Source organism: Gymnogyps californianus, chromosome 17 (genome assembly GCF_018139145.2).
Source record: "Gymnogyps californianus isolate 813 chromosome 17, ASM1813914v2, whole genome shotgun sequence".
NCBI classification, from domain to species: Eukaryota; Metazoa; Chordata; class Aves; order Accipitriformes; family Cathartidae; genus Gymnogyps; species Gymnogyps californianus.
Genome location: NC_059487.1, coordinates 16,475,964 through 16,490,147, shown reverse-complemented (window position 1 = coordinate 16,490,147; position 14,184 = coordinate 16,475,964). Strand labels below are relative to the sequence as shown.

The window sequence follows — 14,184 nt, the reverse complement described above, 5'->3', positions numbered from 1 at the left end:
GAGAAAGGAGCTGTGGAAGGAATGAAATAAACCCATCGATAGCAGTTTGGTGCTTTGGTCCTTTTGGTCCCGGTGGAAAGGCTCGCTATGGCAGCGCACGCAGACCCTGCCACAGACTCTAACGCTTTTCTGACTGCCGAGGAAGAGCCAGGGGCAGGGGCAGGGGCAGGGCAGGGAAGCAGGGTCGGGCAGACCCTAACCCTCAGGCTGCCGGACGGTGCCGGGTGTCCAAGCCCTGCACGGGGGGTGGCGGCGGGCAGAGACCCCTCGGCCAGGCCCGTCCCGCTCCGCTGTGGGAAGAAACATTAAATTCCTTCGGAGGAAACCGCCCCCCCCGCTGCTCCCCCAGTCCCCTGGGGCGGCCGAAGCCCCCGGCCCAGCCCGGCCAGGCCCTCGGGGGAGGCGGGCCCGGGCCTTGCGCAGGGGACGGGGGCCCTCTAGTGAGGGGCGGCCCGGTCCCGCCCCGGCCTGCCCGGTGCGGGCGCTCCGCTCCCGGTAGCGGTCCCGGCCTGGCTTTTGGGGCCTTGACCGGGCGGTTTCCCCTTGGGACCGGCCCGGCCCGGAGCGGCCGCGCCTGCTCGGTGCGGTGCGGCCATGGCGGGGCTGGAGCCGCTGTACGCCTGGGCGCGGGCCGCCGTCTCCCGCCCGCAGGACGCGCTGATCTGCGGCGTCCACTGGGAGCTGGTCCGGCATGGCTACCGCTGCCTCGGCGCTGGCGACCAGGTACGGGCCGGGCTGGGCTGGGCTCCTCCACCGCGGAGGCCGCGTAGGCCGCGGCCGAGCCCCGGCCTTTCCTAGCGCCGCTCGCCGGCGCCGCTCGGCCGAGCCCGGCGCCCGCTGCCGGCGGAGAGGGGGGAGCCGTGCGGCGCCGGGAGTGTCGGGGGCACCCGGGCCGGTGCGGGGTCTGAGGGCCTCGGTGCTGTTGGGGGGGGGGGCCGGAGCGGGGGGCTGCGGTGCTGGGGGCTGTGGGGGTCCCTGTGCTGGGGAGTCAGTGCGGCGTCGGGGGGTAGGAGGTCCTGGTGCTGGTGGGGGGGGGTCAGTGTGGTGCTGGGGGGAGCTTGGTGCTGAGGGGGAACCCATGCCAAAAGGGGGGTGTCCAGTGCAGTGTTGGGGAGGCCAAATGTGGTGCCAGGGGGTCCCAGTGCTGGGGGGCGGGCCTGGTGCAATACCAGGGAGGGGACCAGTCTGGTGCTGGACACAGTGCTAAGGTGGGGGTGTAGCGGGTTGGGAGCCTGGTGCAGTGCTGGGAGGTGTTGGGAGGGTGCCTGGTGTGGTGCTGGGGGGGCAGCAGTGAGGGTGCAGGGCACTGTCTTGGCAGAGAAACCCCCCAGTACCAGAGGAGGTGACAGTGCGGGGCTGGGACAAACAGGACAACAGCCTTCCTCCCCGTCCCAGACAGCTCTGTCCCATGCTGGGGAGCCAAGAGGTGCCAGGCAGGGAAGAGCGTCATCCCTCAGTCTGGGTCTTTGTTGCCTCTCCTGCTCAGCAAAGGGTGGTTGTGTCCCTCCTGTTCCAGCACAGAGACCCTGTGGGAGGCCGGCAAGCAGGCAGGGCCACTGAGGGATCCCCTCCCGGAGGCCTAGATCCCCTCCTGGATCTCTCTGTGCAGCCAAGACAGGTCCCCCAGCTCTGCAGCATGCTGGGCTCGTGGGCAGGGTCTCAGCAGCACGTCTGTTCTGTTGCAGCCAGGTCCTGATGAAAGGAAGTCGGAGCTGCTGCCCGCCGGCTGGGAGGCCAACAAGGAGGTGTATACGCTGCGCTACAAGTCCACGGACGATGCCCATGAGCTGCTGCTGAAGGCCATCATGGTGGAAGACAGTATGATCCTCAACGTCATGGTGAGCACCCATGCTGGTCCCTGCGGGTCTGAGGTCCTTTGGGAGCAGCAGCTGCAAAGAACAGCAGGGCCTATTTCTTAAATTTTTGCTGTTACTTCTTCTGTCTTGCAGTGAGTGGTGTTTGTCCCTCAGGATGGGGCAGACCCAGGGGGTGTTAGGGGCTGCCTGTGCAGCAGCAGATGTGGCCCAGTGTGAAGCTGGTCAAACACTGGCTGCATCAGGGCAGCGATGCAGTTTGCCTTGCACGCTCTGGCCCAGGAGTTGCCTCATTTCTGTCCCTTTCCCAGCTCAGGACTTTTCTGCAGATCTCCTTCCGTCCCCAGCAAGCACCTGCCCGGGTGTTTTTTTGCTCAGTCTTTCACCCTTTGCAGCCCGGATTGGGGGAGGGAGCAGGGAGAGCCTCGCTGCACACTGGAGTTTGCTCCTGGGCATTTGGGCACAGCACAGGGACATGGCAGGAAGCAGGTGAGCTCGTTCCTTGTGTCCCAAGCCCCCGGCTGTGGCTATACCTGCTCCTTCCCTCATTCCTGGCTCTGCCGGGCTGCTGACTCCATGCTTTACCTGTCTTTTGCCAGGATCGCAGTTCTCAGAAGGTGGCAGATGTGACCTTGGCAGTGGCCGACTACATCAACCCAGAGCACCTGGATGATTTCCACAAGTAATCTCAGTTCTCTGATATTTTCTGCAGGAGAAAATGCCCCACCGGAATGGGGAGGGGGGCAGAGACCAGGTTAGGAGGAGCCTGGAGGACTTTCCTCCCCAGTACAAACCCAGGGGCAGGCCAGCCAGCCCTGAAGTGCAGCCGGAGCTCTCCCTCCCCTGCCTCCCTCTGCACTGCTGGCAGGCAAGAGAGATTTAGGGGATAGTAGGACCGTGGGTCGGAGCCCAGGGGAGAGCCACCCCACCTGGGAACGGGCCAAGCCAGCCCAGCACTTTTATTTCCAGAGCACTGCCTGCCTGTCTGTGCTGGGTGGACATTGCCCAGGGGGCCTACAGCTTCAACCGTGTCCCAGACACCCTGTGGCCTTGCTAAAGACCAGTGCCACGTGCTGTGGTTTCCTCCAGTGCAAATTGGTCAGGTTGTGGCCGCAGCACAAGGGAAGTCCCGTGGGCTGGGTGGCACCTCTGCCATCTTAAATGGGGTGAGGGCTTTGGTGCCACTGTCTGCTGTTACCCTTTCCCGTCCCCTCTGTGCTGCCAGCTGGGGACATGTTCTGTGCCAGGGAGCTTTGGGCTTGTCCGTCCCCTCACCACCCCTCTCGCAGCCTGTCTGCCACCTCACGCCCAGGTGCCGTGGCCTCCCCAGCCCACCGCCTTGCCTCTCCTCCCTGCAGAGTGTACAAGAACACCGAGGAGCTAAGGACAAGGATTGCTTCGGGCATCATCGCTCCCCTCGGGGCCCCTGCAGAAAAGGCCAAAAAGGAGCCTGAGGCGGAGAAGAAGGATCCTGACTTGCACCGGGATTACGACCCCCTCAGGGTCCCTCCCCGGCAGCCGGCAGGCACAAGAGCCCCGTCCTGGTGAGTAAAGAGTGGGTGGCTGCTGATGGTTCTCCGTTAGACGGGACGTGGTCCTGGCACAGCTCTCCAAACTACACCTCTGGTCCTGATCTTGCACGCGTGGGATGGGGAGCAAAGAGGATCCAAACTCTCCCCAGCCAGTTTCAGCCTCGTTGGCTGAATGCTTGGGTTTGATTTAGGTTGGCCGCTGAGGGATGGCCTGTTGTGGAGCTGTGTGTTGGTTTGACCCTCCTTTGGCATGGCCTGGGAGTGTAGCTGGAGATCTACAGACCCAGGAGGGAGAGGGCAGCGTGCAGGGCTGGGAGGAAGGTGTGAGGTGGAAGGAGGGAGGCCCTGCTCTGTGCTGGCTGAGGGACCGTCAGGGCTCCGGGGCTGGCAGAGCAGGGACAGCAGTGGGAAGGACGGTGCTGTCGCAGGGCCGAGCAGCCTCCGGGAGGGACACCAGAGCGCTGGGTGTCAGTTCGTGCCGTGGGCTCTAGCAGAGCTGTGGGATCTGTGCTCACGGCAGAGGGGAGAGGGCGTGCGGCGGGTGCAGAGCTCTGCCTTCGCTTGGCACAGAGCCGGTGCTGCCTCTAAGCCTCCTGCCCGCTGTGGCAGGTAGAGCTGCCCTCCCAGGATGGTGCACCCAGCTGGGGCTTGGGGCAAGGCCCAGGAGGTGTGGGGAGGGAACAGAGACCTCTTCTCCTTGCTCTCCTGACCCCGCTTTCCCTTTGAAACCCTTTGCTGGCCAAGCTGGGGAGAGGGGACACATGGCACCCGCTTCGCCATCCCTCCCTGGCCCCTTCGTGCCCAGCCATCCCTCGTACGTGGCAGGCGGGCTCCCCTCTCTCTCCCCCCACGACCTGTAATCCCCTTTGCTGGAAGTCGAAGACACTGGGGTGGCTCTGCCATCTCTTGGGGACCGGCTGTGGCTTCTGCCTTGCGTGTCACCTCTTGCTTCTTTAACCCCACTGCTGTCTGCTGGTGCTCAGGGTGCGAGATGCTCCTCGGGGAGGCCTGGGCAGACAGGCTGGAGCTGGGCACGGCTCTGAAACCATGTTATTGGCACATAGTATTGGCAAGGAGATGCGACAGCTGGCTGCAGGCTCACCGCTCCACTGTCCTCGCACTCCTGGAAGCGGGACTGTCATTGTGTCTCCAGCTGGGACATGCTGGAGAGCCTGGCCTAGCCCAGCACTGCTCGAGGAGCCCCTGGCATGGAAACTCCCAGCGTCCGCAGACAGCTCCAGCCGGGAGCAGTGGGAACAGCAGGGCCCCCTTCATCTCAGCAAGCTTCCTGCAAGCCTGCCACGCACACCGGTGTCCACACCCAGCTGCACCCTGGAGCAGGGAACGCTGCGTCCTGGGCATGGGGTGGCTCCCAACGCCAGCCCGCTCACGCAAGGTCCCGCAGGTCCCAGGGCCCTTTGGGTGCTGCAGTGCTTGCTGTGGGAGAGCACCCGTGAGCCCAGCACCGGCAACCACGCTGGCTACACTGCCCTGCCTGCGTGCTCGCTCCTGCTTGCTCCACGCAGCCGGTCTCCCCTTCGCTGAACGTCTTGCTGTGTTCTGTGTTTCAGGCCTTCCCCCTTGAGCCCCTTCGCTGTTGGTGGGGAAGACCTGGACCCTTTAGGGTGAGTATGGCTAGGAGAGGTCGTGCTTTGCGTGCCCAGGGAGCACCCTGGAGCTCTGCCCTTGGGGTGTGTGGGGGTGGCTGGAGACCTTCTCTGGACCAGCTGGAGTCCGCCTGGCTCAGGCGTCTGGCGAAGCATCTCTAAGCGTGGACGGCGATGGGACAGTTGCTCAGTGCAAATTGCAAGGGACCAATTGACAGTTGCTAAACCTCAATATGGTTCTAATATCGTAATAAGATCCCGTCTCTTGCATAGATGATAGGTTGCAATCTGTGTCTGTTTAATAATCAGCTTGTATTCATTTAACATGCAGTAATTCCTTCAGTAAATCAAAGCTGAATACATCGTTAAGTGAATGTAAGCCTCTAATTTAAAATGTTACCAGCTGCCGTGTCTACAGCCCAGCAGTCTGGAGAAGGGGAGGCTTAAAGCCGAGTCCAGAGATACTCGAGTCCTGGTTGTGAGCCTCCCGGCTGTCTGAAGCACTCGAGAGAAAGCCTGAGTAAAAGCAGGGCTGTCTGGGGGACTGATCTTCAGAGATACATCTCTCGGTCTTTGGTTTGGTCGGGCAAGGAGAACCTGTCATCTTCCATTCCAGTTAAAAGCACATAGTCAGACAAAAAACAGCTCTTGGAGTCGTTGTAGAGCATCCTGCGGCCCACGGGAGTCCTCTTTGGAACCACTCTCCTGTGGGGATCGCATTTTTTCCCCTCTTGCAAGACTTGGTTCTCCGTGGGTTTGGCTAGAAAAGGGCCAGCTAAAAATGTCCTGCCCGGCTGGAAGGAGAGGCCTGGAGCCTGGGTGGCTGGAAGGAAACCTGATAGCACGAGGAGAGGGGGTTCAGTTGGGGGGTGGGGACCCTGTTTCTCTCACTGCCTCCAGCCCTTCATCAGAAGTTTCTCTGTAAATGACAAAAAAAAGATTGTAAATGGAAGCAGATTTGTGCGCTGACACCTGCCAGCGCTGGGGCTGGAGACCCAGACTCCCAGGCATATGCTCGTGGGGCCTGGCTGTCCCGGGGCACTTTAGGCAGCCGGCCTGGCGTAATGGAACTCATTAGTGTGGTTGTTAATGACTTGTATGATGGCAGCGGTGTCCAGAGGCTCCAGCCGAGTCTGCACAAAGCTGAACATGAGGAATGGCACTCGCAGCGTGGGGTAGCTCCGAGGAGCCCCCGTGGTCAGCAAATGACTTCCAGGCAGCTCTTTGGAAAGGCCGGCGGGAGCCCCGGCTGGGTCCGCGAGCTCTTGCGACACTGCGCAGGGCAGGACGTGCTGCTTGGCCGGGACAGCGGAGAGCAGGGACGGGAGTATGAGCCGGCAGCGTGGGCCAGCGGGTCCGATGCTTCCCGCAGGGGACGATCAGCAGCCCACCGGCACTTCCCAGCCGTTACTGATGCCCTAAATGGCTCCTTGCAGGAACTGGGGGAAGAGGGAAGCTGCCTCTCCGCTGCTCCGAGTGTCTGTTTTGGCGTTGGCTCTGAGGAAGGCAGGCAGGCGAGGGTTGTTGCTTCCCCGTGCATGTCTCCAGCTAGGCTTTGGGGTATGCTGGCACTGTGGTGCCCCGGACCTGGGTGTTTGCTGGTGCCCTGGCTTGGGCATCTGCTCTGCAGCCCTAAGACTCCCACCTTAGCATGATGATGAGCCATGATTCGCATCCTGCCCCTGGCCTTGTGTTGTGGCGTAGCGCAGGCAGGTCTGCAGGGCTGTCATAACCCCGGGCAGGAGCAGGGTGTGATGCATTTGGGTTCCCTCGTGTCGCAGACAGCAGCCTCCGTGGGACGAGGATCAGATGTGCCCCAGCACTCTTACACATGCACATGTGCATACGTGACGGGCTCTCTGTCTTTCTGCCGTGGGCTCGCCTCACTGGCTTGTCCTGGCCCGTGTTGTGGTGGGTTAGGGGTGCTTTCCTTCCCACGTGCCGTGTGTCAGCTTAACCCCGTGTCCCTGCGTTCAGTGTTCCTGCAGCAGAGGTTTGGGACAGTGACGTGCTTTGTTCCTCTCTCACTGGTGCCAATCTCCTCTCCTTCTCTGCCTTTCCTCTCCCCAGAGGTCGGAGTGGGGGAATGATCGTGGATCCTCTCCGGTCTGGCTTCCCGCAGCCTGGCATTGACCCATCGTCGGGCATCCCAGGCCGGCTTCCCCCGGGAGCAGTTCCACCAGGCGCCAGATTCGACCCCTTTGGCCCCTTAGGGGCCGGTAGATCCGGGTAGGTACTTGGCCGTGCCTGGTATCCCCAGCTTGCTCTCTGGGCTGCTCCTGGATCTCCTGGCTCATTCCTGTTGCTGCAGGACTGAGCTCTCGCTCCTGGTTTGACTCTGCTCTGAATTTCTTTCTAGGCCAGATCCCGACCACCTTCCCCCTCCAGGCTATGATGACATGTTCATGTGAGGAGTCACCGCGTGGCTTCTCATGGCTGCGGCCAGAGTAGTCTCCTGGGAAGCAGGGGCACTTTCCCCTCTTCGCTCCCCGTTTGGTGGACTTCAATCTTTTCAGCAGCGTTTTTCTTCTCCCCGCTTGGGGCCACCTTCCTGTGTCAGACCAGCTATAAAGGTTTCCCTGTGTGCAGAACAGAAGAGGAGGCAGTAGGTGCGTTTCTTTCCGTGCTCCTCTGAGGGTGCCCGGCCGTTTGCACCCAGCTGAAGCGGTCCTGCCCGGCGCGAGGCGGCAGCGCCGGGTGCTGCGCGGCGCTCTGAAAACGGCCTGGGTGCTGTGGGTTTTCCTCCTCTGCTTCTCCCGGGTGGCACCGCTTTTGCTGCTGGGGTTACAGAAGCAGTCGGTGCTGAGGAGGGAGCTGGCTTCTTGCTGCTCTTGTGCTGCCGTAGCCTGGCTGAAGGCGGCAGCCGGAGCGGGCTCCCCCTGCAGAGATGGTTTCTCTCTTGCTCTTTATCAGAGCGAAGGACTGATCGGCGTGAAGGGCTAGAAGACCCGTCTCACAGGGTCTCCGTGGGCAGACCCCCGGCAGCGGCTGAGATCAGCTCCTGCAAGGCCATGCCTACTGGCTTTAAAGAGCACCAACAGCAAAGCCTTTCACGTGCATGAGAAGAGACGTATATTGAATTCCTGGCCCCCCCTTGTCCCCCTCTCCCCTGCAGCTGCTGTTTTTCATTCCCGGGGTGCACGCGAAGCCCCGCAGGCAGCGTGGCGAGGGCTGGCTGCCGGGCAGCACCCGCGGGGCTGAGGTAGGAGGGAGGGTGCTCGGTACCCGCACAACCTGCCAGGGCCAGCGCTGGCTCTCCAGGCGCGGCGGAGCTGAGCCCGGCACCGAGCTGGGGCCCTTCTGGGGATGTGCACGGAGGGCTCGTTAGGCTGTGGGATTTGCTTTGCAGAAGAGGTTTATAGGAACCCGTTTCCCTACCATCAGTCCTGTTGCATGAGGCTGGTGCAGCTCTGCCTGGCTGAACTCTGCCAACCAGCTCGGGGAGGACGGGTGAGATCTGTGTGGCTCAGGCTCCTGAGCTCTTTCTGGAAACCTCCTCCCTTCCCTGCAGCTCCCCCCAGGTCAGTTAATTTTCGGGCTGCAGCTCGTCTGTCCTGTCGGGGGTTCATACTATTTTTTTTCTTCTCATGGTTTGATTTCTTGGAAGGATGTTCATGAGATTGAAATAAAAACCTGACAACAGTGTTGTGTTGGTGCTTGCTGGGGATGGCCCCTCCCCTGCTCCCCTGCCCCAGCCGCAGCCCCCTTCTCCCCGCCATGAGAAGGGAAGCCCCAAAGCTGCGCCTGCCCTCCCCGAGGCGGAGGATTCACGCTGGGAACCCGCTTTGTACCTTCCCCTGAGCAGCAGCGCTTTTCCGAGACGATGTGACTGTATTAAGAAAATTAAGTGGAGAACAGCCCAGCCTTGGCTCTGGCTGCGCTCCGTGCGGTAATTGGCTCTCCGGGGTATTGAATGCCGGCGGTACGCTGCACGCAGCCGTGCTGGCATAAAGAAAAAGGGGGGCAGCGATCCCCTTTTTTTTTGTCATTCTCTTTGTCCCCAAAGGCTTTTTCCTTTTAAAACCCCTTTGCCTACAAAGGCAGCTGATAAAGCTGGGTTATGGCGTGTGCGACCCTGGGCTGCGCACAGGTAGAAGCGGGGAGGACCGGCCGTAGAAATTCGGCACTGGGGGCAGCTAGAGGATCCCCCGCATCTCCCCAGGGCTCGCGCCTGGACCCCTGTGTTCGCAGGAGCTGGTTTCGAGCCCAAGACCCGGCAGGGATGTGTCATTCCTGCTGCACATCGCCGGGGTTTTTGGTGGACAGTCCCACCTGCAGACCCACAGATGGGCAGTGGGCAATGCCCGTGACCGGAGCAGACAGCGGCTGTGCTTACAGCATGGGTGGGATGGGGAGAGAGACCCAGGGCTCGGTGAGGCCATCGCTCCTCCTTGTCCCCTCCGGCTCCTGGGGCACCCTGAGCCCATCCGCAGCTTTGCCCCAGGAGAAAGGAGCCCTCGACCTCACTGCGTGGGGTTGAGAGGTGCGGGGTGCTTGGGGAGAGGAAACGGCTTTGGCCTTATCAGAGGGGCCCCTCTCTGCGGGAGGCGGCTGCTTTCTGCGCCTGAATTAATCATGTTCTGCAACCTTTCAGGAGGGAGAGATGCAGCCGGCTTTGATGGGGCTAATTAAAGCGAGCCAGCGCCAGGAGAGGCTGCGGCGGGTCCTGATAAACAATCTTTTGTCTGCAGCGTTGAACCCCAGCGGGTTCGCGGTGCTGTGCAGCTGGGGGAGCAGGTGGGAAAGGAGAGGGGTTTCAAAGAGGGCAAGAGCCCAGCATTGAGCCGTGCCCACTGCAGGGCCCGTGCCTGAGCCTGGGGGCTCCCGGGGCTGTGCCATCCGCTCTCCGGAGAGGATGGGTAAAAGGAGGCGAGGATCCTCCTTTCCAGGTCGGAGGGTGGTGGGGACAAGAGACCATCCTTGCGGCTGGCCCAGCTCACACCCCAGGGCCACCGCGGAGCTGCCCGGAGTGCAGCAGAGGCAGCTCCTGGGGACCAGTGATCCCAAGCACATTCCTTGCTCCATCCGCAGGGCTGGTGGCTGGGCACAGACCCCATTCCCCGAGCACGGTTGGGGAGCAGCCGCCCCTGCTGCGGGCTCGTACCACACCGAGCATGGCGGCTGCAAGGGCCGGGTCTCCCGCCAGCAGGAGGGACAGTCCGGGCCCCCGGCCGCGTGTCCCCGTCCCCGGCACGGCTACTGCTAACCTAAGCGATGGAAAGCATTAACATGCAAGGGAGCACAGCAAGCAACACACCTCGAGTTAATTTTATGGGGAGGCCGTGAAGAGCGGCTGGGGCTGGCGTGTGCGGTCTTGGCACAGGCACAGCCCTCCCTCCTCCCGCAGCGCCGGCGAGGCGCTTCCATGTCACGTTTGAAGAAAGACGTTGGATTATTGGTAATGGCTTGAGATCCCCGGAGAGTCCTTCAGGCCATCTGCCAGCCCGCCCAGGCCAGCGGCACCTGCCCCGCACGCTCCCAAAGGCAGAGCCCCCGGCGCTGCTAATTACCCTGCAGACGATGCTCTGTCCCTGGGATTCCGTATACCGGGAACCCGTGCTTATTGCACAGACGGGAAAACAAAGCAGCCCCCGTTATATGGGACTGGGAAAGGTGCGCTGGGCCGTTCCCTCTTTGCTCACCCCTGGCACAAGCGGAGACACCCCCAAAGCCCTGGAGCTGGGGGGCTGGAGACCTCCGTGCTGAGCGGGGGGACGAGGACGTGCTGCCTGCCACCTCCCTGCCCTTGCACCATACTCCACGGCCCGGTGCAGTGGCATTGCCAGAAGTGAACAGCCTCACACCCTGTCCGGCGCCTCTCGCTGTGGCCGTGCTGCCCATCCCCGTGGTGTCGGGGTGACCTGCCTGGGGTGCGGCCGTGCAAAGCACGAGGCAGCTGCCGTTGTCCCCAGCTTTGCAGGATGGCAGCGAGGCCTGGGCTGGTGTCTGCTGCCTGCCGTGCTGCCCTCGGTGTCCCCTTCAGCAGGACCCTTCCCCTCGCCGCTGGGCACGGTGCCACCCGCTCCTCCCCAGTGCCCGTCCCGCACCGCCCGCCTCCTCCGGCAAAACGGCTTCTCCCGTGGAAACTGAAGGGGATCCAGAAATGGGATGGAACAGGGGTGGAATGCTCTCCCATCGGGCTGGTTTCGCTGCACCTCCAGAGGACTGGGTGGGGGACGACTTCTTCTGCGGTTTCTCAAAGCTGCCTCCCACCCACCCAGCAGCACCTAATTCCCGTGGGTGGGTGAAGCCCCCGGACTCCCCTGCGCTGAGGGGCCGGCGACCCTCGTCCCACCCAGGCTGCACAGCATCAGCCTCCCTTTCCCAGCCGGATTTTTCTCACCACCCCGGAATATTTTTGATTGCTTCCTAAATACACCCCTGCGCGTTAACCATCTCAGGTCAGTGCCTCAAGCTGGCTGCGCTGCTCTTCCCCAGCACCCGCTGGGAGCGATGAAGGGATGGCCAGGCCGATGCAGGGAGGAAGCACGGGCAACCGGCTGCGGCGTGGGGCAGAGCGGCTCTGGGGCTGCCGGCAGCTCCGCATCCCCCCGCCGCAGCCACCCTCCGCCTCAGCCCGGGGTGAAATCACTTCCCAGTCCTGGAGCTCTTGATGGGGGAGCTTCTTTAATGGCACTCCTTCCTCGACACGCTTCATTCACCTTAAATATATATATCTCAATCGAGAGGCTTTCCCCCCAGTCCTGCAGGTCGTCGAGGGCCAGCCCAGCAACGCGCTGACAAAGCAACGATGGCCCCTTCCCATAGAGTCTCTTGAGCAGCCTCATGCTCTAATCCACGGGATTATTTCCCCGTGCTCACATAAAGCAGGTGCTCAGCAGATGTAACCTCCAACCAGGCTCAGCCTTTCATCCGAGAAAGACACCTTCCATCTGATTTAAAGTGACAAAAATTGATGAGGATGATTTCTCCATCTAACGGTTTATTTTCTAATCCAGGCTCGCAGAGCCCGTGCTAAGAGTTGTGGGAGGGACTTCTGCCTTCCCCGGGCAGCCTCCTTGCAAACACCCAGGGCAGACCCTGCACGAGAGCCTTCCTAACCTTCCTCCCCTTCCTCCTGCAGCGTAGTCCCCCCCTGCCCCAGGATCAGTCCCTCCGTGACAGCCGTGATGGCATTTGCTCCCCCTGCCCTGCTTGGGCCCTTCATTTGACCCTGCAGGCCCTGCTCGTGGCCGTTCGCCCCAGGGATGCGGGGAGAGGCGATGGCTGGTTGGGGGACAGCGGAGCACAGCCACCCATTTCGCCCTGAGCACGGTTTAATCCCAAGGAAAGGTGCCAGGGTGCCAGGGCTGTGAGCGTGAGACCGTTTGAGGTTGCTTCCCGGGACCCTACAATAAATACGGGGCATGGATGGGTGACGCCGTGACGGGGAGAGGGATGCGTGGCCCTTTGCAGCAGCAGGAGGAATCGGCTGCGAAGCGTTAGAAATGAAAACACAGGGCAGAGGATGCCGTCCCCAGCATCCGAGGGGGACACTGGAAGCCCTGAAATAAAACCTGAGCCAGGCAATCGCACCGCATGTAAAAATGACTTTCCTCTTGTGTTGGGCTGTCTAGAGAGATTTGTCTCTGCCTGGAAACATTTGAAGCGAGTAATTTATGGGATGGATTAAAACCTGGTGGCAGTTCATGACAAACACCACCTTTTGCAGGTCTGCATTTTCCTATGGGACAATTATTTCCCTTTCTCAGCATCCTGCTCATACCGATTTTTCTTTCCACAGAACATTGTGCTTTAATGATGCTTCATGTTTAATTCCCGAGATGCAATTTTACCTTCACGCCGCAGACAATGGCCCTTGCGATCAGCACAAAGGCTCGCGCGCGGGCACCCCGGCGGGCAGAGCTGCCTGTCTAACACGGCGGGAACAGAAGAACCACATCGTTTCCAGGCGCTGGGAATTGTCCTCTCTCCTCCGGACAGAGCACCATGATTTTTGAGGAGGCCGTTCCGGGGTTGCTGGTGGGAGTGGGATGCTCGGCACAGCGCGGGCGTGTGTTCCGGCCTTCATCCCGCTCTCCAGAGTGGAGCTGGTGGGGTGCAAGGGCTGGGGGGTGGCGGGGAGCTGGACCCCGCTGCATGGATGGTGGTCACGCTCGCTGCCTCCTTGTCTTCTGCCCAGAGCGGTGCAAGCGCCAACTCTACGCGACAGAGTTTTACAAGAAACTATTGCTAAAAAAGGTCACCGATGGCAGAAAATGAGAAGCTCCATCCCAAAGAGGAGCAGCCGGCCCCAGGCCCTGGCTGCCGGGAAAGAGCCGGCTGCGGCTGCGGCAGGGACCTCGGCCTTGCGTCCAGCCCAGGCTGCGGCTGGCCGTGACACGGAAATCCCACGGGTGTCTCGGAGGTGCCGTTGCCCCGATGCTGGCAGGCAGGACCCCATCCAGGAAGGTGCCGGGGAGGCGAACGGGGTGTCCGAAGGCTGCACTGCCCCGGTGCCGGCGGTGGGGAACAGCCCGGGCCGGAGCTGGGCAGTCCAGCGGGGCATCCTAAAGCCGCATCGCTCCGGTGCTGCCGGACGGACCCCCATCCGAGATGAGTCCGGGGAGGCGAGGAAGGTGGCCGAAGGCTGCCGGGCGGGCGTGGGCGAAGCCTCACCGGACAACATCGGCGTTGGGGCACGGCGAGGGGAGCCCCGCTTCTGCCGGCGGCGTGGGGTCCCCAGGGCAGCACGGGGTCCCCGGGACATGTGGGGCTAGGAGCCCGGCCCCTCGGGGGGCTGGGGCGGGGGGCTGAGCTGGCTCTCCAGCAGCGCCCGCGTCCCCTCGGCCGACACCCTCCTCATCCGCAAGCGGACCGAGCCGTAGGTGCCACCGGTGCGGCGGGCGGCCCGGGCACGGCGGCGGGCGGCAGCGGCGGCCAGCAGCAGGGCGGCCAGCAGCAACCCACCCAGGGCCAACAAAGCCAGCCCGGCCACGGTGCAGCGGTCGAGGCGGGCGCGGAGCCGCGCCGCCCGCGCTTCCAGCCGCTCCATCTGCCGCGCCGGTACCGCCGGGTCGGGACGCGCCGCCCGCGGCACGGCCCCCGCCAGCACCACCAGCGCCGCGCCGCTCAGCGCGCAGCCCAGCGCCAGCGCCAGCCCCGGGCCCGCACCGGGACCCACCGGGCCGCCCCCGCCCGCCGCCGCCGCCGCCGCCGCCGCCTCGCCCGGGCTCCGCAGCTCCGCCGCCCGCGGGGACGCCATGGAGCCGCCGCCGGCCTGCGAGGCCA

General features: G+C 62.8%; 1 protein-coding gene across 1 annotated transcript; it reads left to right on the top strand.

Moving 5' to 3' along the window:
- The first annotated feature begins 503 nt into the window (after window positions 1-503).
- Window positions 504-8,596, top strand: PSMF1 (proteasome inhibitor subunit 1). The gene is made up of 7 exons (XM_050907174.1): window positions 504-723; window positions 1,686-1,838; window positions 2,414-2,496; window positions 3,173-3,358; window positions 4,918-4,971; window positions 7,024-7,182; window positions 7,313-8,596. The coding sequence occupies exons 1-7, from the start codon at window positions 595-597 to the stop codon at window positions 7,362-7,364; spliced, it is 816 nt and encodes a 271-aa protein (XP_050763131.1). The 5' UTR covers window positions 504-594; the 3' UTR covers window positions 7,365-8,596.
- The last annotated feature ends 5,588 nt before the right edge of the window (window positions 8,597-14,184 follow it).

What these genes read in the sequence shown, in the direction of transcription:
- PSMF1 (XM_050907174.1), top strand. Translation starts at nt 595, where the DNA reads ATGGCGGGGCTGGAGCCGCTGTACGCCTGGGCGCGGGCCGCCGTCTCC. An exon ending in GGCACAAGAGCCCCGTCCTG is followed by an intron (nt 3,359 to 4,917) that starts GTGAGTAAAGAG and finishes TCTGTGTTTCAG; the next exon opens with GCCTTCCCCCTTGAGCCCCT. An exon ending in GAAGACCTGGACCCTTTAGG is followed by an intron (nt 4,972 to 7,023) that starts GTGAGTATGGCT and finishes TCCTCTCCCCAG; the next exon opens with AGGTCGGAGTGGGGGAATGA.